The 23,406-nt window shown below is 48.9% G+C and overlaps 2 protein-coding genes across 3 annotated transcripts in view; one reads left to right on the top strand and one right to left on the bottom strand.

Moving 5' to 3' along the window:
• Nucleotides 1-1,065, bottom strand: part of PDZD8 (PDZ domain containing 8) — a 141,404-nt gene extending 140,339 nt beyond the window's left edge. The window contains exon 1 of the mRNA XM_088670526.1: nucleotides 956-1,065. The gene's annotated coding sequence lies outside the window, so the exon portion shown is untranslated. The remainder of the gene's footprint in view (nucleotides 1-955) is intronic.
• Nucleotides 1,066-1,233: 168 nt separating this feature from the next.
• On the top strand, nucleotides 1,234-12,392 carry EMX2 (empty spiracles homeobox 2). Of its 2 annotated transcripts, XM_035138235.3 has the most exons (3): nucleotides 1,234-2,214; nucleotides 4,983-5,167; nucleotides 10,804-12,392. In XM_035138235.3, exons 1-3 carry the CDS (start codon nucleotides 1,818-1,820, stop codon nucleotides 10,969-10,971), a joined length of 750 nt encoding a protein of 249 aa, XP_034994126.1. In that variant the 5' UTR covers nucleotides 1,234-1,817; the 3' UTR covers nucleotides 10,972-12,392. The 2 variants fall into 2 exon arrangements, with proteins under 2 accessions (XP_034994126.1, XP_034994125.1); XM_035138234.3 differs by lacking the exon at nucleotides 4,983-5,167 and having other exon boundaries at nucleotides 1,289-2,214.
• Nucleotides 12,393-23,406: the final 11,014 nt, after the last annotated feature.

Below are 23,406 nucleotides of genomic sequence, written 5' to 3'. Positions count from 1 at the left end.
CATGAAAGGGAAAACTTAAAAGCTTTTGGAAACAAGCTTTCCCCTCCCGATTTCCATGTAGACTCCACTGTGCATCCTCTGCACCTTTCGAAATAAATCACACCGCAGTGTAATAGATTTAAAATACGCCAGATTTTTTTTTTTAATCATTAATTGAGAACGTGAAAAATACCTGCTGGTACTTCACTTTAGAAGAGTGTAATTGGTAAAAATAGGAGGTTGATGAATAGATAATAGATCCTTAACTACCAATAAACAGTAAGCAGCAGCCAGCAGTACTAGGATGTGATCATAATTATTCGACCGCAGCAGCCAATGGGAGCGGGAGGACTCGGCCCTAAAAATCGTCCCCAAACGCCGCGGTAATCTCGAAAATGCGGACAAGGCCGGATTCGCCGCCCGTCCCTCTGCCGGAGTCTCAGCTTTGTCTGCAACACCTAACCCTCCTCTCTCGTCATCATGCTGCCCCGGAGATCAGCAGAAGGCGACGAGCCACACCCCCGCTCACCCGCCCCCACCCCCGCCAAAAAGGTGTTTGGGGTTTTGCGTTTGTCTGGGCGCAGAAAACTCCTGGAGGTTTCCTGGACGAAAACAGCACCAGTAAGTCGACGGCTTCCTGCTCTGTAGGGCGGTTCTGAGGAAAGGGGGAAGTGAGCCACCCCATGGCTGAAGATCAACTCGGGGCATCCAAAGAGATCCGACAGAGACGGCGGACCCGAAAGGCGTGGGGAGAAGGAGAGGACAGCAGGCGGTAGACATTTACCACCACTTCCAGCACCAAGAGAAAATCCTCGCCACAATTCTTCAGTTGGCTTTTTTGGGGAAAGCCAGATTTCCTCGCTAGCTCAGGCGAGCTCGCTCAGTCTTGAACCCGAAGAAAGTAGTCGTCTTCTTCTTCCTCCTTCTCTTCCTCCCCCCCCCCCTGTCAAAGTTGTGAAACCTCCCACGCTCCTACCTGCATCCTGGAGGGATTTCGACTCCGCTCACACGGGTGGGACCTCTGGCAGGCTGCGTCTGCTACGTCTGCTACGTCTCTCTCTCTCGCTCGCTCTCCTCTCTCGTGACTTTCACCCCCCCCTTTCCCTTCCCTTCCCTTCCCTTCCCGTTCTCGCACGGCACTGAGCGGTGGAGTCCATTCCAGTCCGGGCCCGGATCCATCCCTCCAGGATCGCGCCGGCCACAAGTTCGCCTCTCCCCTCTGACGCACTTTAAAGAGTCTCCCCCTTCCACCTCCGGGCGAGTAATAGCGACCAATCATCAAGCCATTTACCAGGCTTCAGAGGAAGCTGTTTATGTGATCCTCGGCACTAATTAGGCTCATGAACTAACAAATCGTTTGCACCACTTTGGGCAAAGGGACCCGATCGCAAGCTCGCTCGCTCGCGCTCTCGCCTCGTTCTCGCTGGATTGCCGCTGGACGTCGCCGGGGCCGCCTTGGGCGCTGCACAAAAAAGGACAAGACGGAGGTGCGGGAGGGAAGGGAGGAGGAGGCTGCGGAGGAGAAGGGGGCAAAAAGAAGAAAGGCAGAACTTCGCCCAGCAACTTTTTCTCTTCCCCACTTCGCTTTCCCGTCGGGCGGATGAAGTGAGTGCAGAGCTTTGCAGAGCGCTCGCCTCTCCATGTGGCCGCACGGCTCTCTTGCTGCTGCTGCCGTTGCCTTCACGGGCGGCTGCCAGGCTGCTAGGCTCTGGATCTAGGCGGGCCCGGCGCCCCGATCGTCTCCGCCGGACCTCGACGCCTCCGAAGAGGAGCCGCGGGCGCAGCGGAGGGCGCGCCTGCCGCCCGGAGGCCCCGGTGCCGGGCGCTTAGCCGCCAGGATGTTTCAACCGGCGCCGAAGCGCTGCTTCACCATCGAGTCTCTGGTGGCCAAAGACAGCCCTGCGTTGCCCGCCTCACGCGCCGAGGATCCCATCCGGCCGGCGGCGCTGAGTTATGCCAACGCAAGCCCCATGAACCCTTTCCTCAACGGCTTCCACTCGGGCGGCCGCGGCGTCTACTCCAACCCGGACTTGGTCTTCGCAGAGGCCGTCTCGCACCCGCCCAATCCGGCCGCCGTCCCGGTGCACCCGGTGCCCCCGCCTCACGCCCTGGCCGCTCATCCGCTGCCGGCCTCACACTCCCCGCACCCGCTCTTCGCCTCGCAGCAAAGGGACCCCTCTACTTTCTACCCTTGGCTAATACACCGATATAGATATCTGGGTCATCGGTTCCAAGGTAAGGGCCGGACGGAGGGGGTTGCCTCCCTCTCCACCCCCCCCCAGCTGCTGGATTTCCTATTGCACATATTGGAGGGAGGGGAAGGGGAAGACCCGGAAAAGTGCAGAAATCTCTCCGACCAAGGCAGAGAAAATGGGGAAGGAAACGTCTTTTTTCCCCCAAAGGCCGTTTGTCTAGGCGACGCAACGAAAAAAGAGTTGAGGGTGGGCGTGGAGGGGTGTCTGTGTGGAACTGGGGGAGGGGGCAGAAATTCTGAACCTCTTAGTTCCGTTGCAAAGGTGACTATTTGCAGAGGAAGCGAATTCGAGTTTGTGCTCTTTTTTTGAACGTTAACTTGAGCGATTGTCGCTGCAGAATAGGAAGGGTTGGGATCAAGGGGCAGACAGTGTAACCCTCCCTCAGTTTGGTCTAATGGATTCCCTCCGCAGTCTCCCTTATCCCCTTCAGGAGGATCGTTATGGAACGTGGGGCTTCAGGAGTGAGTCAGTTTCTGCAGCCTGTTCCTTGAAACTTTTTTTTAAAATCAGATCTTCCTTAAAGAGTGAGTTCAAGAGGACAACCCCCCCCCTCCAGTGAATTAACAACCGAAGGTCTTGCGAGAAAAATAAGAGCTGAAAGGCAGGTAGAGAGACAGTGGGGGAAAGGGGGTTGATAATACTAAAAGGAGGAGTGGGCGGGGCAGAAACGATTCTCTCTATGACTTTAAAATGATTTAAAGAAAAACCTCGCAGGTAAATTTCTCCTTTTAACCTCCCAACCAAAGTCGACTTCAGCGGAGAAATGTGGAGTCAAGTCAAAGAGCGAAGCTTTATTTGAGGCTCCCAGGACAGCCCAAAACAAGGCTAAATTGCAGAGTTAATTTCTTGGGAACAAAACCGATAGCTGTTCCAAGGCACTTCCGAAGCTGCCATCTCATTCACGTTCCAGTGAAACCTTACTGGGAAAGAACGCTCAGTTTGAAGTCAATGACTCCTAAATTCTCAGTGGTTTTTGTTTTAAAAGGGATCGCACTGGTATATTTCCCCAAGCCTTGTTGGATTTTGCCTCTCCCATAAGCCCACGCCGACAATCTTCCAGAAATAAAAGAATAACGAAAATAAGGAAAGACTTGGAAAAGGATTTCGTACAGAAATAACTTTCTTCCTTTCACTTTCCCATGGTTTACACGGGCAAACTAACAGGAGAAAAGTGGGGAGAGAGAGAGAGACGGACAGGACTAGAATATTGCTTTCGTCCCCCGCCCCCCATGCAGGAGAGAGAAAGAAAAAGAGAGAGCGCGCACAAGCAATTTCCCTTCGGGAAGCCAAACGTTATAAAAACGAGTTTGAAGGGTGATAAGGAAGTTTGGCCTTCACTCAGTCAAAGGAGACGCTGCTACCTGCCTCTTAACCGTGGGGTATTTGTCCTGCTAAGACCAGGAGCTTCTGAAGAGCCAGAAACCGAATTTGTTTGTATCCCACTAGTCTTATTAACTTCCTTGCTAAGTCCCCCCCCCCAAAAAAATTTAATTTTACAAAGTGCAATAAGGAGTAACCAAAGGGGTTGGGAATCCATGCAAACGCCTCTTTTGAAATGGAATGGTTTCCAAGATAGGAGATGGAGAGGGGGAGGGAGAGACTCGATTAGGGTTATTAGTATCATCGTTATAACCTCTCGGTGGGAAATGAGGGGTTTCGTTCACCCAGTCATTTCCCCCGCTGTCGTGAGCAGCTTTCTGAAGGAGGCTCCATCGCAGAGGAGGGATTTGCCTGCCTTGTTATTGTTGCCCCGCGTCGGATGAAACGACAGAGGCGCAAAAAATAGGTAGAGCGATTGTGGGGGTGACGGGTGTCCCTGCAAAAAAGCCTGGCGAGGAAACTCTTCCAGCAATTGACAGATGACAAACGCGGCGGCTCTGTGGGCATTGGGAAGAGAGCCTCCGCCCTCCTCTTCTCCCATTTTCAGCCCCCATGCCCATTTAAAAGGATGAGTCTGGTTCTTTTTGCTTTGTCAGATGTTCGCCAAAGCAGCTCTTTCTGCTGGAAGTTTTCAAGGCGGTCGAGGGTGGCGACTTTACACCTGGTGCAGGTCTTCGAAAAGATGGTCCTTGTGCGGATTTTTATTTTATTTTTAAATAACTACCTGCATGTAAAAGGCGATGTCAGAATAGTATGGTAGGAAACTCCTTGGAGGAAGAGCGGGGGATGCCATTTTTCGAAATTGGGGTTTCCTGGAAGATGGTTGCGAATTCTCCTTCTTAGTTCCCTGAATGTTGGCGAGATTAATTTCCTTGTGAAATACCGGTAATTAGTTGCTTTCTTGTATTGAGGGGGCTCTTTCTCCCTTAATCGGAAGTCAGCTGTTCCCCCCTCCCCCTTGCACACCTAACCCCCCCCCCCGCCACGCGTTCCTTCGAATACCCAGAGTTTTGTTTTTAAGATATATGAAGCCGACCAACTGGCATTTCCTCTCCGTCGCTTTCTTGCTTGGGAGACATTCTCTGAGTGAATGTTAGTTTCGTTCTGATCTTGCAGGGTCTGCACCTTTTGTCTCTCCCTCCCCCCCCCCAAAAGTCAGTCTGCTGGGTGAGAATTTAAGCACATGTTAAGTAGGCAAATCACTTCCAAGCAAAGGTGCCAAACACAGAAAGGTTTAAAATAATGGGAAGACTTTCCGCTTCATGTTCCCCCTCCCCTCCCCCCTCCACCTTCGATTAGAGAGGCAAAATGCTAATAAGAAGGCTTGCTTGGCTCATGAATGTCTTTTTTTTTTGTCTCGCGATCCAGGCAATGAAACCAGCCCGGAGAGTTTCCTCTTGCACAATGCACTAGCCAGGAAGCCCAAACGGATCCGCACCGCCTTTTCTCCTTCCCAGTTACTGAGACTGGAGCACGCTTTTGAGAAAAATCACTACGTCGTAGGGGCAGAGAGGAAGCAACTGGCGCACAGCCTCAGTCTCACAGAAACTCAGGTGAGGTGCTGGAGGAGAGAGGGAGCGTCTCTACCCGGCAGGCCGCTCCGGCGCGCGTTCCAGGACAAGGCCTGGGCCTCTGAACAAACCCCCACCGCCCTGGGTTGAGTTTGCAAGGGCTGCGGGGGGCGGGAGAAGCCAGGTTCACGTTTAAGAAGATAGAGGTGCAGGCTAACGTGGGAATTATAAACTCTGTCCCTGTGTGTTGGTTGCCGCGATTCTTTCTTTCCTCCCCATCATAAAAGCATTCTGGATCTTTTCCCAAAGATGTGTCTTGTTTTGTTTCAGAAAGCTCGTGGAGTAGTATTGGTATTGTTACTGTTACAGTATTAGAAAAATGTATGTTATGTCAATTATTATTGTTGTAGATCTAGAGGCTACCTGTTTAAGCCAAAGTAACAGGATATTTCGCCCCAGCGGCATGAACAAGATTTTTATCATCTTCTATCAAGGTAGTTCGGTTTAAATAGCTTCCGGATCGTACCGTTGGGATTATCTAGGGTCAAATTTCAAGGCGGAGAAATAAATTGCATTTCTAAATTGAACTCCATTTAATTAAAGAAAATCAGGAGTTTTGAAATATTTAATGTGTGTTTATCGCTGAGAACTATCCAATCGATTTTTGGTTTGGTTTGGTTTTACAGCTTGTGAAACTGCGCACTGGAAAGGGCGCGTTCGCTTTGTTATTCGAGGAGCAGACTTGGTTTGGGAACTGGGTGCTGTTCGTTATGTCTTTTTTTCTGAATGTAGGATTTAAACGATTTAAAACTATAGACAGAGAGACCTCAAGCGGAAAGTTGGGAGTTCTCCCTTCCCCCTCCACCGCCTTGTTTACTTCTGAAATTGAAAGTAGGTCCCTCCATACAGTTAACTCCGCTATGGTCGGTACCTCCATATAGTTTAACCCATCCCCCCCCCATTTACACCAAAGTAACAATAATCAAACCCTTCCACAGTCCCAACCTGAATACATTTCGCTTCCATATAGGTAGAAGTAGACTCTAAGCGAAAGTGTTTCGAATAATTTCTATTGACGTTCTATTGACCCAGCCCTACGTTAAATACCACGCATTTTAAATGTGTGATAAATATATATCTAAACACACTCACGTGTTCAATTTGATGAAGCGGGCTTGAGTCCAGGAGAGCTTATGCCCCAACAACCGTGTTAGCCGCAAGGTTCTTTGCGTGTTAACTGGACTCCCCCAAACCCCCTGCATTTTGCATCAGAGCAACAAAACCGCTTTAAAAATCCCGTCTTTAACTGTGCTGCGGACCGGACGGTTTATTTGCCGGGGGCTGACAATATTGGTGGTTGTCTCCCCCCCCCTTTTCTTTTTTGAAGCCCTTCCCTGCCAACGGCGTATGTCCCGCTGACCCTCCAGCAAATTGTGCCAGTGAAATAGAATGATAAGGTTTGGGGAGGGGTGTGTGTGTGGAGACCACATCAAAAAGCTGGTGCGGAGAGCGATCCGGCGATGGGAAGAATGGCGTTGTTTGACAGTCGCCCAGATGAGACTTGCGCTCGTTTCTTGGAGAGTGTGCCAGGCAGAAAGATCAATTGTGTGAACCTTGCAGTGTGTGCGCGAGATCAGATCAAATTAATCTGTTCGACTGCCCAGCTGCCTTGCTGTATATTCTGTATGTGCATACGTTTCAAACCAGATGGTTGGTTTGGCTGCTCCGGTTTTTTTTGTTTTTTGTTTAGGATGTATGCCGTCGTTCTTCTTTTCTGTTTGTTTGTTTGCTTGAGGGGCTCCGTCTCTGGCCTCCCCCCCTTCAAATATCTCGATTTTCAGAGGCTTTTGTTACTGCTCTCCTCCCTTAACAGAAGTTCGATGGCCTTTTTCAAACGCTTTTCTCTCTTTCCAAGACGCCGGGGATATTTCGAAAGGAATGTTCTCTCCCGGGCTTTGCATTTCAAGGAAGCGAAGAGGGGGGAGCAAGGCCAGAGAAGAAGGAAAAATAGGCGCAGCTTAGTTCAAAGTTCCCAGTAAACAGTAGCGTTCTTTGGTCGGATTAAGTTGTAACACTTTCGCGCGCCCCCCATTCTCTCTCTCTCTCTCCCCCGTCCCCTTTTCCTGCCTTTCTTTGGGGGCGCCTTAAAGAGGGCCGGGCCTTTTGTTTTAAAGATGTCTCCCCTAACAAAACCCCCAGTAAATGGGTCGCCCCTTTGATGAGGTTCGCCGAACAAGGGCCTGGTCACAGCCTGATTTCCACTGGCAAAGGCCGTATTTAAGGTGGTCTTTGTCCCGCTTGATTCCGAAGCTGGTCGGGGTCTATTGTGGCGGTGTCAGGCCTCCAGCCCCCGACAAAACGAGCGCCCCTTTGGAGACCAGGCGTGGAGAAATGAACCGTCGTCCCCTTCAATTAGCAAACTGAAAAGCGAATTAAACTCGCCTTGTATATCCCCCGCTCAGCTATTTGAAATGGGAGGCGCTTTTTTTTTTAGAATATGAAAATGCGGCCGAATTGTGGGGAGAGGGAAGGGTGGGGGGCGTCTGGCAGCGAAGGGCTTCTGAAGGGGCAGCGAAGCGGGTTAAAGGAGCTTATTAAAATGGTCCCGTTTTCGGATTTACGTCCTCCCCTCCCTTTACGGGCAGCGTCTTTATCAGGCATTTTCAGGCCGAATCGGAGCAGAAAGTGTTTTTTTTAAAAAAGCCCATCCGTGTTTACCTTTGGCCGCAACAAGGATCGTGTGTGTGCGTGCGTGCGTGTGTCCCTCTCTCTTTGGAGATAATTTCGGGATCAATAAGATCTGCAATTAAATGACTGACAGGGTCAGCTGGTTATGTATAATTCAGATTTAGGCGAGCCAAAGCAAATTCGTAGGGGGCTTCCCTTCTCCCTTCTTCCCACCCCCTTCCCCGAGATACTTGAAGGACTTCCCCATATGGCATGCAACGCGGGCCGCTGTCACCGAAGCATCACCGGGAAATATGTTCATCTTGCCCCTTTGATGATGAGGCAGGCAGGCTCTGGGTACAAAAGATACGTCGATTTAGAGCAGGCAAAATTCGACCCTCCTATTTAATTAACGCAGCTCTTCAGCTTCCCCCTTTTAATATATTTAATTAAGGTAGTTTCCCCCCCCCCTCCACCTTTAGAACCTGAAACCGGGTTCAGCTCCTTAGGAAAATATATCCATACTGTAGGTTTTTAAGCCCAGGCTGAAAGAAGAGTTTTACAGCCAGGTGTTTATAAATACGGACGTTAAATTTATATAAAACCGGTTATGAGATAAGTGGTGATGAAGACAAAAAAAATGCAACCATCTCGGTTTGGTTAATTGCTTGATTTCGAATGGCTGCCGATGCGATTAATATTTGAGAGTGGGGAAGGGGGAAATGCCCTTGGAACTCTCAATGTCCTTCTCAATCCCACCGTTTGTAATGCAAAGTGCAGTTGACACGAGTATCAAGAGAGAGCTGCTTGGAGAGGAAATATGTGAGCTTGAGAGGAGAGCGGGACAGGGCATTCACGCACGCACCATTCATAGGTGCACGAAATACACGTGTGAGAGCAAAGCGTGCGGTGTTTTAAAAACACATCTGTAGCAGATAGTATGGGCGAACGGGTTCACATCTGCACAAGAAGTGTACATTGTAACGCTTACCTATATGTATAGGAGCATCGTGCAGACCTGACTGCCGCAGAGTGGCAGATCACACACATACAGATACGGGGGGACGGGGGACGGGACGGGACGCCACAATATATTGTCCTTTCTGCTAGTAGGTCACATGCACAGCGTCTTTCTGAAGCCAGACAGACGGTGTAAATTTGAGGGCTGTATATAGAGACCTGCGTGCATATGTAAGTGGGCACCGATTGCCCAGTGAGGCGATCTCAATTTCTGCTCACAATGGCTGAATCCATGGGGTTCATTTCCAAGCAAACTTATTTAGGATCGGAATGTAAGGCTATACAGTAAACAAGCGAACTTACTTGGGAGTAAAATCACTTTTTAAGTCTAGGGGACTTGTTTCCAAGTGCAGCCTTTGGACCTACGGTTCACTGGGGTTATAAGGAAGATCAGACGTGCGGTGCCTATAAGCTGCAGATCCCTCAAGCATTTGGGTGGGCTCTAATGACTACTCTGGAGTAAGTAAGTGGAGGAGCATAGACTCGGTGTTCTCCTGGGTTGAGCGAAAATACATCCACGGCGGAGACGCCGGCAGAACTTCTGGGGTTCCAGATCGCGTGTAAACCTCTGCACACGAGGGCTGCCTGCACCTGGGGAGGGAAAAGGGAGAGGCTCCTTGTCTGGGCCGTGCCCCGCCTTCGCGTCTCCATAGTTACACTTCCGGCTCTCAGTGCGACGGGGCCACCGCGTGCAAAAAGAGAGGATCGCCATAGCTGTAGCTTCTGCTTCGGAGTAAAGGCTTGCAGCCAGATCTCCACTGTAGTCACTTGTTTACACTGAAATTCAAAATCCAGTTCCCCCAGTGCGATCCACAGTGGAGCTGAAGCGAGATGCTTGGATTTTCAATGCATCGGCACGATGATCCTAAACGATTATTTGTTGTTTTTTCCTGGGACGTGAACCCTTATTGATTTCATATGGAATGTAATGCCACAAATGAGTTCAGAATCGGGGTGAAAAGCTGCAGTCCTAAGTTGAAATCAGTGGGGGCGCATTTCCAAGGGCTGCGCTCAAAGTGGGGGATTAGTCTTAAAACCCCAATTACTGCGGCTTAACTGAGTCCTAGGCGAGGCAGGAGGTGAGCTCCCGTGAAGTCAATGAGATTGCCTTTGATCCGGGCATTGTCTGTCTAAGCAACAGGAAGTCCCATTAATTTATATGGAGTTTACTTCCCAGTAAGCATGCAAAGCCGGCGAGAAACGCCACATCTCCTCCAGTCCCGCTATAGCCAGAGGATTCTCCAAATATGAACATGCCGTAGCTGTGTTTGGTCCACGCGATTGCTTAACAGCAGATTGAACACAGCCCGGCCCCTTCCAAGCGGACAGCCATAGGATCGCACTGCGTGGCCACATGGCACTTCCAAGCAGAAGGTATCGAAGTCAGGGAAGGGAAATTAGGAAGCTTGGAGTGCCTGACTAACCTAAATACTTTTTAAAAAAAATCGATCTCAACTCGACCTTGGGCCTAATTACTCAGAAGCAATTAGTTTGTTTTAGCGCTTTGCGTTTTATAATGAAGATTTTTAACTGTTGTAAGCCGCCTTGAATTCCCGCTTGGGGAGAAAAAAGACGGGATGCAAATACATTAAACAATCATCACAATAACCCCTACTGAGTTCACGCGCGCAGGGCTGTTGTAGCCGGGTTAGTGGGTACTGCTAGGGCGAGAATGTCCCACTGCTGCTATGCTGTGTTCATTTTACCCGAGACAGACATGTCTACCTGGTGTAAACCCTCATCTAAAGACAGGAGGCCTGTTTCCGAAGCGAGGCTTATTCTCTTTCTGCAGTGGACCCAGTAAAGGTGCAGAAATCGCCGTGTGTGTGTGTGTGTGTGTGTGTGTGTGTGTGTGAGAGAGAGAGAGAGAGAGAGAGAGAGAGAGAGAGAGAGAGAGAGAGAGAGAGAGAGAGAGAGAGAGAGACCTTAGGCCACGCACATCCTCTGACAGGGTGCTGACAGCCCTGCCTGTGTTGTTTCCCTTTCTGCAGGTAAAAGTTTGGTTTCAGAACCGAAGGACAAAGTTCAAGCGGCAGAAGTTGGAAGAGGAAGGCTCGGACTCCCAACAAAAGAAAAAGGGGACTCATCATATTAACCGGTGGAGGATCGCCACCAAACAAGCCAGCCCGGAGGAGATCGACGTCACGTCGGACGATTAAATAATCTCCTACTTTTTTTAAAAAAAGAACACAATAATAGTAATAATAAGACGACGAAGCGGCGGCGGCAAAACTCCCGGCTGGCACTTAACAGACTTTCCCACGAACAACTCAAGTGTTAAAGGCTCGCGACAACCGCAGGAAAGTGAGTGGCGCGGCCAGGGCGAGGGACAGCAAACCGGCTGGATCCCACCAGGCGATTCTCGTTTTTCTGTTTTTTTCCCCCCCTTTCTGTTTTGTTTCTGTTTTAGAGAGGGGAAGTTTGAGGGGGGCGAGAGCCGGCCGGCCAGTTTAAGCCAGCCCAAAAGTCAGTCCATAAAGGGTAGGGGCCTTGGTTGGTCCTGCATTGGTACAATTTTGTTTTAAGCGCAAAAAAGAGAAGGGGGAGGGGAATCTGTCAATCAAAGCCAAACCACCAAGACGAGGTGATTGACCAATATTCCGTTTCTCGCCATTCGAACTCAAATCGCTCCAAATTTTTAAAGGGATCGCATACACGCGCAACCGTACCGGGACACACTGCAGTTGACGAGGGATTTTGTTCTTATTAATGATGATTCTGAGTGTCTCCAAGGCTTTTAGGAGAGAGGACCCCATACCCAGCCAAAATCGACACACCTGTTTCAGAGAAACTTGAACTGCATGCTTTCTTTTTTTAAAAATTAAAAACCTCGAGGGAGGGGAAAGGAGGAGGAGGGGGTTGGGCCTTTTTTTTTAATGGTCCCTAAAGTCAGACATGAACTGTGCTTTCCCCCCTCCCTTCCTCAGAGACAGGTTCTGTGTGCTTTTTAAATTTATTTTACGAGAAACTGTGCAGTCTGTAAACCTTTTTATGATAACTTCTGGCGTCAACGTGGTTGTGAAAACTCAATGAAGTAGCGGTAACAAATTCTAATTTTTTATTTTATTTTTTTAATTTTATTTTTGCTTCCCCCTCCCCCCAATGGATATAACCTTTGAGGAAGAAAAAAGGGGATGGGTTGTTGAGGGTGGAGGGGTGGGGAAGGGAACTTTTTGCTGCAAAAACAAACAATAATAAAAAGAGATTTAAAGAAACTAGTCCCCACATTCTAAAACTTCGATTCCTCCTTTTAATTCCCCTCCTCCTTGGGTGGGGGTTTGTACTCAAACTCTCGCATGACTTCAGAAGGAACAAGGGATCTTGCAGATCCCTCTGTAGAAATCATTTCGACCCAGGCCCGTTTTCATTGGGGACAAATTTCAAGCACTGATGTTGATGATCCAAGATTATAGAGCTACTAAAAATGACAAATGTTTCCTTAATGTCTTCTTTACCAGAATGTAAATATTTTTGTGTTTTTTGTGTTTAATTTGTTAGAATTCTAACACACTATATACTTCCAAGAAGTATCTCAATGTCAATATTTTGTCAATAAAGATTTATCAATATGGCCTAACAACTTTAAGCACAGTTTTTCCCTTCGGAAAGGTTAAGTCCCTGCCACTTCTCTCTTCTCTGCTGGCCCATAGAGCCGATGACCTTGATTTGATGCTAGCAACAGGCTAGATAACAGGGAAGCCCAGTATAGATCTCTTCATCCTGACCCTCAAAAGCATTCCTCCCCCAAACCATTCCCAGAGCAAACGGAGGAGTTTTTCTACAGTATGTCAGAACCGGCCCAACTAAATTTCTAAGTGTGCATCTAAAAATGTATTATGGATTTCACGGAAACGTCTCTCTGTGTGTGTGAATTCGTGTGCCATGCACGCGCAGGCACCAGAAAGTCAGAATTAGCTGCCTGCCCTGACTGTGCAGCGCCTACGACATGGCAACCTCGGGTTTGTTTGTGTTTATGTGTGTGTGAGAAAGTGCCCTGTGATTGTACTCCTATGAAATCACTATAGCCGGAAGTAATCTTTCCTGGAAATAAATGGGCTCTCCTTCGTGGGCGCGTTTGCATAGCTGCTGTTTTAGTTCCAAATACTCTCTAACTGGCTTGTTGATCGCTCTGCTGGCGAGTCCAGGTACCTATTAGTCGAGGACAGCTTTGTTAAATCGGAGGCTCCACTTGAATCAACGCGACTTTACTTCCGCATTAAGGGGGGTGGGCGGGTGAGTATAAAGCTCATTTGGTCATTTTTCTTCCTTTAAAACCTGGCATCGCGGTTCCGTTCCTTCATTTTAACCTCGCATCCAACACATGCAAGTCAACTCTTTTCAATTCCACCCGAACTTCCTGCAGCTTTACACTCACTTAACTTGAGAATGCGTCCCCGGTCTGACTCAGTGGGGCTTACTTACTGTTGAGTAGACCCGGATAGCATTGCGCCGCTTCTGGCATGCTTTTAGGATAAGCGTAGGACGACGCTTTAGAAGCAAGTCTAAAACGAGGCGTTCCACAGCTGTAGCAGGCTTGCCAAGTATTCCTTGGGAGCAGGAGAAGCTGGTTGGATTTTTATTTGTTTCATTATCGTATTAATGTTTATACTTTCCGAGAGAGCGAGGTGGGGGCATAGGAAGGGGAAGGGAGGTTTGCCAACTTGAAAAAGAAAAGGGTAAAAAGTTTCCCCTAATCTTTGAGGAAGCTAGCTGGCTTTCTGGGGGTGCCCCAGGTTGTTGGTTTTTTCCCCCTCCAAAAAAAAAATTTAATTCATGCTTCATTTGCTCCTTAGCCTGATAGGCTGCATTAATCAGTTTTCTTTCCATTGACAGCGCAAACCTCGTCTGCAGTGTTCCAGCTACAAAGACTTTTTTGTCGAAGTGCAAATCAGTTTAGGCAATTATCATACCAGGAATATGAAGGGGAAAGAGGAGCCATTGCCCAGTGGTCTCCTTTAATCTCTTAATCCGTGGATCCAGGGGGGCTAGTTGGACATAATTTAGGACAATCTGACTACCCTTTACACTGTGATAAGGCGAAGTTACAATGCGTCGCAGAAATACCAGCTTTGTTCAGCATCCTGCCTTGAAAGTTCAGATTAGGCATTCCGCGCACGTGCTTGTCCAGTATATGGCACTATGGAAATTCGGTTTAAAAGGTCCGGGTCGGGTTCTTTTCTTTTTTTTAGGCCTTTAAAAAACAATGATGATGATTAATCATAATAATTATAATGGCCGCTCTTTGTTTCTCCTTTCGATCCTAATGGGTGACTTTCCACCCAGAGAGCAGTGAGAACGTGAAGGTGCCCTGGGAGAAATTCCCTCTTCTGTCCCTTCAACCCCGCCGTTTCCCACTCCACATCTAGGAGCCAAACTCCTAAGGTAAACTTCTCTTCGCCTTTCTCTTTCCTTTCTCCTCCTCCTCCATCTCTCATTCTTTCCCCTCCCCCAGCCTTTCTCCTCCTCCTTCTCTCTCTGTCTCTCCCTTTTAAAACGCCTCTTCCAATAAAATCGGGCCACGGGAGTTTGATTTCTTTAGCACCTTAAAAAAAATTCCCTGCTATAAAATAAATTGTTTTGTTTTGATTGTTTTTTTTTAAAAAAAAACCCTCCACCCATTACCAATCTTCCTAGGCTTTAGTCCTCGAAATGGTTTCCTATCTTGATTTTATTTTTTATTTTTTATTGGAACAGCTTATTTTTGCCCCCTGCGAGATGCGGGAGCCTCTCGCTTCGGATAAATAAATAAATAAATTCCCCCTCTTTCTTCCCTTAAACCGCAAAAAAGGGGGGAGAGAGAGGAGATTGAAGGAAAGGGGAGAAGAAGAAAAAATATATATTAAGCGTCCTATGTAGCGTAACAGCAATAAAATCTTCAGAGAATGCTATTAGCTTTGGGGGGGGGAGGGAAACCCCTAAAAGCTTTATTACAAACCAAGCTTTGAAAATAGGGGGGATTAGGAGTCTGAAAGAGTCCCACAATGGCTAGAAGAAAAGGTTTCATGCTAATGAGGTTAATGCCCTTTGTATCTGAGGACTCCACAACTTCATTACTCGCTATCTCAGGCTCCACCGAGCGGCTCAGAACACTGCAGCCCTCTCCAGCTTCCCCCTTCCCTGCCTAAAGAAGGATTTGATAGCAGCTCTGTTCAAACTAGATAATTATATCTTTTCAAGTCGGAATTAAGATAAAGAAAGTGAAGCAAAAGGCGGCTCGCCTTGATCCACTGCAAACAATTTGGGCGCACTTTTCTCTCTCCCTCCCTCTCCCTCTCCACCCCCCTCCGCCCCCGTTTCCATAAGAAGCAGGACGCTTGGAATTATTAAGTCCTCATTTGCTTTATTAATTCATCTCTTTTAAAGTGCGCCCGGATTACGCAGGCCGCGCTGCGGCTGCTGCGCCCGACGTTAGCGTCCGAAGGCGGGGAGGGGACCAACTTTGCGCCCCCTCCGCAAAAAAAGATGAGACCCGATGGGCCGGACCGGGGGGCAAAGCGAGGTCGGGGGCGTGACAGTGGCGGAGATGGAAAGCGGGGAGCGGAGGCTAGGGGAGGCGGTTCTGGGAGCTGGAGGAGGACCGCGACGGGGCTGACCGGGCGCTTTCCCAAAGTAGGTGCTGGAACGACTTCGGTCGCCTTCACTCCTGGTGTCTAGAAAATGCTTTTCTCCCTGGCTCTGCTCTCTCTTGCCCTCCCTCTTTTAGCCCGCTCCAATACTGTACTTGGTTGACTAATAAATCCTTTCAATAAGACTTACTCCCAAGGAAGCGCACCTGGCTTTTATTCCTCTCGGTGACACACACAGACCTACATAGGCCGAGCCAATGCCGTGCAAATAGGTTCCATTGATGTAAATGGGGGCTAAGTCCTCGTTGCTTTTACATACACCCAAACACTAACACTAACATACACCCACACACCAAAGCCCGATCCAGTTCCAGACAGTTTATACACCCCTTGAGCCAAATGGGGCTTCATTTACACTAAGCTCACCTCATAGGAGCCAACTGCTAGGGGCCTGGGGGATTCAGCCCCCACAATGAAATATTTGTGGCGCCTGGGCCCCCACAAAGTTGATGATCATTCCCATTCAAATAATGTTTGTGCACTGCGTCATGTGATCGATTATGCAGGGCCTGGCTTACCTGCCCCCCCCCCCAATATTTTATTCCAGTCGGCACCTCTGGCTCAGCTTGCTTTTTCCTCCTCTCTCCCACTCCACCCCTCCTCTATTTCCTTAGGTCTCCTTCCTGTCTCTTCCCACTGTTTTTCCTTTTTTAAAAAAAAGTTGAAATGAGTGCGCATGCGTGGTTATCTTCTGAATGGGATGGTGGTGCGTGCTTGTGATACTGTGAGGATAATTCTCGTCTTACTTCGGAGATCACCAAGCCACGGTCCCGAAATTGTGTTCTTAAAAACCTGTGTCTTGCGCCGCCGCCGGGTCCGCGCGCCCCCTTTTCAGTCTGCATGGCAGGTTCAGAGCAGGGCGCCCCGGTCTCAGCTGGAGGCCTTGGTTGCATTTGGGGGCGCGCCTTTGATCTGGTTCGGTTTAGTTCTGGGGCGCAAACCTGCACCAGCCATCTTCCGGCCCAGAAGAGGTTGCTCTTGGGACGTCAGGCCTAGACTCGGAGGTGGGGCGGGGTTCACCTAGAATTCCACCCCGCCACCTCCACCCGCGCTTCATAGGAAGTCTGGAGTGGTTTAAACAGGCTTTGGGGAGGGGTCAGCCAGGAATCAAACCTCAGTCTCAGAATACATGTCTAACTGGCGTGAAAAGGAGCCTGAGCAGGTTGTCACTCGAGTTAGACTTGTCTTTTGAGACTGAAGTTCTCCCCAAGTTCTGGCCTAGTATTCCCGGAGGTGGTAAACCTGTGCACCTTTCGACTAAATGCTCTTCCAGATAAAGCTAACGCTCCCTGCACATAGACAACTAGCATGTCAAGGAGAAAGCTAGATCAGACCTTCCGCTTCCTGGCTTGCTTCTCTTCGGGTTAATTCCAGTGGACTGACTTCTAGCAGGGCAAGCGAATACATATTTCTGCAGAAGTCACTCCCAGTGTGCAGGGCTTTTTATTATGCATGTTGAGGATTGCGGCTTGTATGTATAGGATTTTAGCCTAAGGATCGACGGGCGCATGGACAGAATTATGGAGCGTTTCCCACTTCGATTATTTTCCAACTCGTGTTGGATGTTAACTATACTGTATCTGCAGAAACAGAACAATGTATACAAAGGCGGGTTTTCTCCAGGGGTCTGTGCGCATGCGCAGACATTCACCAACTTCTGCACTGACCATCTCGGATACTGCCTTGATATTTTTCGGTCGTCTGGGTACACAGGCCTGGGTGTGATCTCACGGAGGCCACTCCCATCTTGCTTTTGCCGTTCTCGCTCTGATCCTAATCCCAGTGGCGCAAACATTTGCTTACCTGGGAGTAAGTCGCGTGGATCTGAGTATAGAAGTACCGTATAGAATCGTACAGTTAGAAGCGGGAATCTTTTCGCCCAACGTGGGACTCGAACTCACGACCCTGAGATTAAAAGTTTCCTGCTCTGACCGGGTCCCCTTGCTTGGCCTTGGCAGCGTTGAGCTTGGAGACGGTCCTGCGATATTGGAGCCCGGTTTTGTGGCAAAGAATGTGAATGTTTGTGAATATAATTTTTAAAAAATCAAAAAAATGAGCAGCAGAGGTTAGGATCGCGATCCCAGACTGATTCTGTTTCATTTCGGTATGCCTTGCTATGAGGTGAGCACGCCAGAGCGGGATGTGACCGGAAAACCGGATGTGCTTGGAAGTTCAGCTGCCTGCAGACCAACGCATACGCGGGTCTCTGGGAGTTACTTTACCCTAATGCAAATTAGGGTATTATTCCCTAGTACACATGCCTAGGCTCAGACGACTGGGATAGCTCTGTCGGTAGAGGAGGAGACTGACTCAGGGTCGCGAGTTCTGCATTGCAGGAGGGTGGACTAGATGAGCCTTGGATCCCTTCCAAAACCACAATTCTATGATGCTGTGATGACCCTGGAGTCTCTTCCAACGATTCCATGCCTGCACTTAATGGGTACACTCCCATGAACACGTGTTAAGGTGCCGCCGGTGTGAAAACGCCTTTGTTCCCTAGTCTATTGTGGTTTGGCCTCTGGAGAGCCCCTGATGATTTAGGCTTTACTCTGTCGGCCCCGGATTCGTTTGTGTGTGTGGGGGGTGGGGTGGGGGGTGGACTCCGGATTCTAAAGTGGGGCTTCTTTTCATTCTAGTCCCCCTGCTTTCTCGGAAGTAAACGAGATGTTTCGTAGCGTGTTCAGAGAGGCTGCACCGAGCGCTCAGTTCCTCTGAGCGCGCTGGCCGGTCACCTCTGGGTAATGAATGATCTTGCCCCCAGCCCCAAAGGCGAACCGCTTAGGCGTGAGGCTAGGAAATGAGACGGGAAGCTCGGCTCGCCTCTTCCCGCGCCCATCCCATTGATCCAGCCCCGCCGCTCTCCCCTCTTTCCCCTCCAGTGTTTCATAACTACTTAGAGCTCATCATATATCAATTGATTTACTTCTCCAAATAGCCCCCGCTGCGCCGTGGAAGTCGGAGTTTAGAGGACCTGGTGACCCCGAGCGGTAACCTCGCTCCTTGCCGGAGCTTGTCCTGCTAGCAGCTAGGACGCTCTCAGCCATTAAAGCGCAGCGTGGAGGGAAGAGAAGCAGCACTTGAAAGCGAAAGGTCTGATTAATCGGAGGCAATGGGCTTTTAATTGGCCTTTTGTGATTAGCGCTTGAGCCAGGGAAGCGAGATGTCAAACAGCACAGAGCGGATCCCAGGACCCCCTTCCAGCTTTGGCCAATATACTAATTCTCCCTTTTAGATTGGCTGGGACTCCAGAGCTTCTTAAACTCGCTATTAAGTCTCTCCCCGCCACCTGAGGAATGACGGCATGGTTCTTGAACATCCCTGGCGTTTACCTTCAGGCAAACGTGTAAAGGATCTGGGATGTCAGTCATTTGCTTATGCCCGACATCTTTGGCGTAAGTGGCTTGAGGACTGAAGTTTGACATCCTTCAGTCTGAAACAGGAAACTGAACAATGTGCAGTCCTCTTCTATGTACCTTTTACCCAGAGGTAAGTCTCCCTATGCTGGGCTTTCCAAGTGGACCATCTCTGCAAGCTCACTTTCCACGGAATGAAGTTCCACTGACATCAGTGGGGGCCTGCTTCCAAGTAAAAGATGTTCAAGGAAGGGATAAATGTTCCTAGAAGCTCGATCTGCAAATCACTTAAGCCGATTTCATAAACTGATTGTCACAGCGTGCGCTAATCAAAGGCGCTTGCGTCCTCCTGAGGCTTAAACCGGATTCGTACCGTGTTCGCTGGTACGAATGTGGGCTTACAAGGACATAAGTGGGTTAGAAGGATCGGGCAAGCCCCCTTGAAATTAATGGGAGGAAAAGCTGTCGGACTTACTTTGATTTCTGTTGAATAAATCTACCTAGGATCGGAGCATACTTGACAACAAGTTCCCCTGAAAACGACGGGGGGAGGGAAGGAGGGTCCCACGTGCCTAGAATCCAATAAGTCTTCTGGGAAAGGAATAGGAACGAAATCAAGGAGCGGTGCGTGTAAATAGGTGGGTTTAGGGTCGCCATAGGCCCAGGACGCAACTCTTGGCTTACCTAGGTGCTGCCTGGCACCCTGGAAAATTCTAACCTGAAGTGCAGAGGGGAGAGTGTCAAAGAGGCGGCTGTCATTTGACGCCTCGCCTGAATTTAATACGCCGGCAGGTGCCTGGCTGACCCGTGAGCTCACAAAAGCCTTTTCTTTTCCAAATCAACACGGCTCGGACGAGTCTCTGGTCTGGGAGAAAGGCTCTCGCCACATCAGCACCTGACGCGCATTTGAGCATTGTCTGGGGAGAAATCCACGGACTTCTGCCCCCTTATTTGTGCATCGTTTGTTTGCGAAACAGAAGCCTTATTTGAGCGCTGGGATTGGGCTGTTCTTTAAAGTGCTTTAAAGGCATATTTTTAAAGGAAGGGTTAAAACAGTGTGGGAAAGGTAGGTCCTCATATTGACATTCTAACTGCAGGATTTTCTCTTCTAACCCGCAAGCAGGCGACCCCCTGAAACCAACGAGACTTCCCCATTAAAAGTCCAGGAATCTCCACTCATCCAGCTGTTTCTGTCACAGCAGCCAATCTTTCCATATATACCGGTAGATAGATAATTTCTTCATTGACACCTTCCCCTTCTATGGCTGTATGGTTACAATTAACATAATTTTCATTCATTCACTCACTCACTCTGGCCAGTCACTTTCACTCTGTTCTCATCCCACTCATGCACGCTCCAGCTTGATCAGAGACACGATTTCCCAGGCGTGGATTCCTCCTCCATCTTTGCCCTCCCCCCCATCCCTAGCGGTTGAAGGAGAATCCTCCTAACCAACTCCCCTATCGCTTGGACTGCTCCCTTTCGCCTCTTCCCCTCCACAACCTTTCTTTCGCGCTGGTGTTGATCAACATTCCGAGTGCAGAGGGGTCTTATCCTTGATGTCCACTGCAACCTATTTGTTGGAGCAGTTTCAGTCGCTGTCAGGATCCCCCGAAGGGGCTTCTTTTTTTGTTGAGGGGGTGACCCGCCCCAGCCCTTCCAGCCTTTCCTTCCCAGTCTGGGGAAAACTGGCTAATATTTATAGCTCAGCTCTCCATTGCACTTGGCTGGACCTGACGTCAAGAAAAAGGAAACACACACACACACACACACACACACACACACACACACACACACACACACACACTTGATCCGGCCTGCTTCTGAAACTGATCTTGAAATGAGAGAACAGACTCTACACAATTCCCATGGCCTTGACATAAGGTACAGCGATAAATATACACCACTAATGAGCAATTACCATATAATCACCTTCCAATTAGTTCGCATAATGATGAATTAAACATTCTAGCCGGCTGGATTAGGTTTCTTACTTTGTATATTATTTACGAAGGCTAGCTTCTGCCTAGCACCAAATATCAAATGAGATAGGGAATTTTCTGTTGGGGTTATTAGACATTCATATCATGTCCTCCTTTGGGGCTTTAAAGGGGAAAAAATGTTATTCGCTGGTTTGTTACCACTAGCCTAGCAGGAAATTCTACCGGAAAGGTACCGGCCACCCCGTCGCTCAGCTTCTCCCATCTCTAATTTAGGAGAGAAAGTGAGAGTCTTCCAGACGGTCAGGCTTAACCGTCCAGGAGCTTCTCATTTATGCTCCTTGGCTCTGAGAAAGAGAATTTTGCACATGGTCGGTGCGCTTTAAGGCTCAAACATCTTCCAGGTTTTCTCAGACCGGTCTGCCCGTCCCACCCTGAACTGTTATTTATTTCCTTGCAAAAAGCCTTAATCAACATCAAAGGCTGGAGGTACCAGGCGCCCCCTCCTCTTCGGAATGTTGTGCGTATGTTTCTTTTCTTCTCCTTTCCACCAGGACAATGAAAGATCAGCGAAGCTTCTTTGAAATGGGGAGGAGGACTAAAAGGAGCCTCTCAACGTCCGCCGGCCGCTGAGGGGCGCCTTAAGGGCCATCCTACGGCCCAAAAGGGCGAGGGGGGGGTATGGGGTGTGGGACTTTGAGCAACTGCCGATCCACTAGCTTGCAAAGTTTTGGGGGAAAGTGGGGATTCCAGACTGGTTTCTCTCTCTCTTTGGGTCGTTTGTGAATGCCTTTCTTTTTCGGAGGTCTGCTTTCATCGTCGTAGATGCAGCGGAGCGAAAGAGAAAGGTTTTGGAAATTCAACTTGAAGTCGTGGTGGGAGAGAAGGGGAAGTGGCCGCGTCTTGCCTGTTTTTAGTTCTCCGGAGCAAAACTTGCCTACCCCACATTTTTAAGCCAGCAACATTTAATTCAGATCGATCGGTCATTAACACGGGGAGCTGGGAACGCAAAAAGAACCGCTCTAGGTTTTTTTGGGGACTGACCCACAGCAAATGCTTTGAGAGGCTGACCCAAGCTGCCACTTATGGGGCGTGTGAGCAGGCTTCCTCTGCTCATTCCCGGTGGAACCAATGGGCTCGATCCAGCCACGATGAAACAGGTCGGGATCCATTTGATTGGTACCTGGAGAGAGTAGTGGCGCAATCCTATAATGCTTCCTGAGAAGTTAAGCCACTCTGAGTTCAGTGGGGTTTATTCCCAGGTAAGTGAGCAGAGGATTGCAGCCGAAACTTGCGTTTCACCCCCCCCCCCAATGGCTTTTCACTTAGACTGCATAGTGTCCCATGAAATTTTCTATCCGCAAAATATTTTTTGTAGGGTTCCTGGCCAGGACCGATGGAAATAAGGGAGGAGAAAAGAAATGTTTCGCTCCTAACTCTTGAATTTCCTGCCGTTTGTTGGTTTTTATGATGACCTTTAATGTGCTTTAAATTAGTCATTGGCCTGTAAATGGCCCGTGCCTCTCGCCCCACCCCTGAATGAAAGGTTTTCAATTCCTGGTTATCAAATGAGCGCAGGCACAGACCTGGCGCTCGAAAACCTCCTTCAGTCCCGATTCTCACATCCTGTCGACATCCCCACGTACACCTCAAACTTCCTAGCAAATCGGTGCATGCCTTAGCTCCTCAAACGACATGGTGGGGGGGGGGAAGGGGTTTTTCTAACTTACCACAACCTTGAATGCATTTACTCTGGAGTAGTTGCCCTTGACTCTAAGCCTGGTTTACTCTAGAGGAAATGTGCAAAGGATGGCAACAAGTTTAAAAGAAGGCTGAGTTTAAGGCGGCGAGGTTGCATTGAAGAAACTTATTTTTTAAAAGATTTCCATGCAGAGACACCGTAATCTGTTCTGATCTTAATTATGGAAGAAATATACAAATATTCAGGAGCAATTCGCACCAAAAGACAGGAAGAAGTTGCTGTGGAAAGTTCTGCCAAGCATACGGGGTGGGGAACGAGACCAGAATAAGGTCCCATATAACGGAGATAATTGCATAGGAGGAAGGAATGACGTTGAAAGGAAAACGGGGGAAAATCTTAACATTTTTTCTCCAACACGGTCCCCTCCCCTCTCACAACGTGTACTTTTGCTCTAAATAGTCTACCTCCCCCTAGTTCACGTGAATGCTGGGGAATGTAGAGATGAAATACTTTTTCTTTTATTTGGGGCATTTTAAAAAGAAGATGGTAGAGGAGGGGAAAGACCCCACCCAAAAACATCAGTAAGGTAATACCTTTATTAGGAAAAACGAAAGCTTTGCAATAGCAAGCAAGCTTTCCAGTTCTTCACTTTTGCTCAGTATAGATAATAAGAAAAAGGGGGGTGGGGTGGCGGAGGGGAGAAAAGAGAATATCCTAGCTATGATACTGCAGTCCAAAGACAGCAGTTGAGGGGGATCTGCAGGAGATCAGTCATAGTAAGTAACTGGTCCAAGTCCGGCAGCCTCGTCAAATACTGCAGCGGCAAGTTCGGTGGGTTTTAATGGGGCTTACACTCAAGTAAGCAGGCCTGATACTATAGAAGTGCCGCCCGCCGCCCACCTCCCTTAGATTCCTGTGTGTGGCCGTGGGAACGACGTTTCCGCGCGGAAATGTGCTCTGGAGACGAAGCCA

Source organism: Zootoca vivipara, chromosome 5, assembly GCF_965207765.1.
Source record: "Zootoca vivipara chromosome 5, rZooViv2.hap1.1, whole genome shotgun sequence".
NCBI lineage: Eukaryota > Metazoa > Chordata > Lepidosauria > Squamata > Lacertidae > Zootoca > Zootoca vivipara.
Note: the sequence above shows the minus strand (reverse complement) of the source record. Positions and strands in the feature narration are given on the sequence as shown.

What these genes read in the sequence shown, in the direction of transcription:
- EMX2 (XM_035138235.3), top strand. Translation starts at nt 1,818, where the DNA reads ATGTTTCAACCGGCGCCGAAGCGCTGCTTCACCATCGAGTCTCTGGTG. An exon ending in TCTGGGTCATCGGTTCCAAG is followed by an intron (nt 2,215 to 4,982) that starts GTAAGGGCCGGA and finishes CTCGCGATCCAG; the next exon opens with GCAATGAAACCAGCCCGGAG. An exon ending in TCAGTCTCACAGAAACTCAG is followed by an intron (nt 5,168 to 10,803) that starts GTGAGGTGCTGG and finishes CCCTTTCTGCAG; the next exon opens with GTAAAAGTTTGGTTTCAGAA.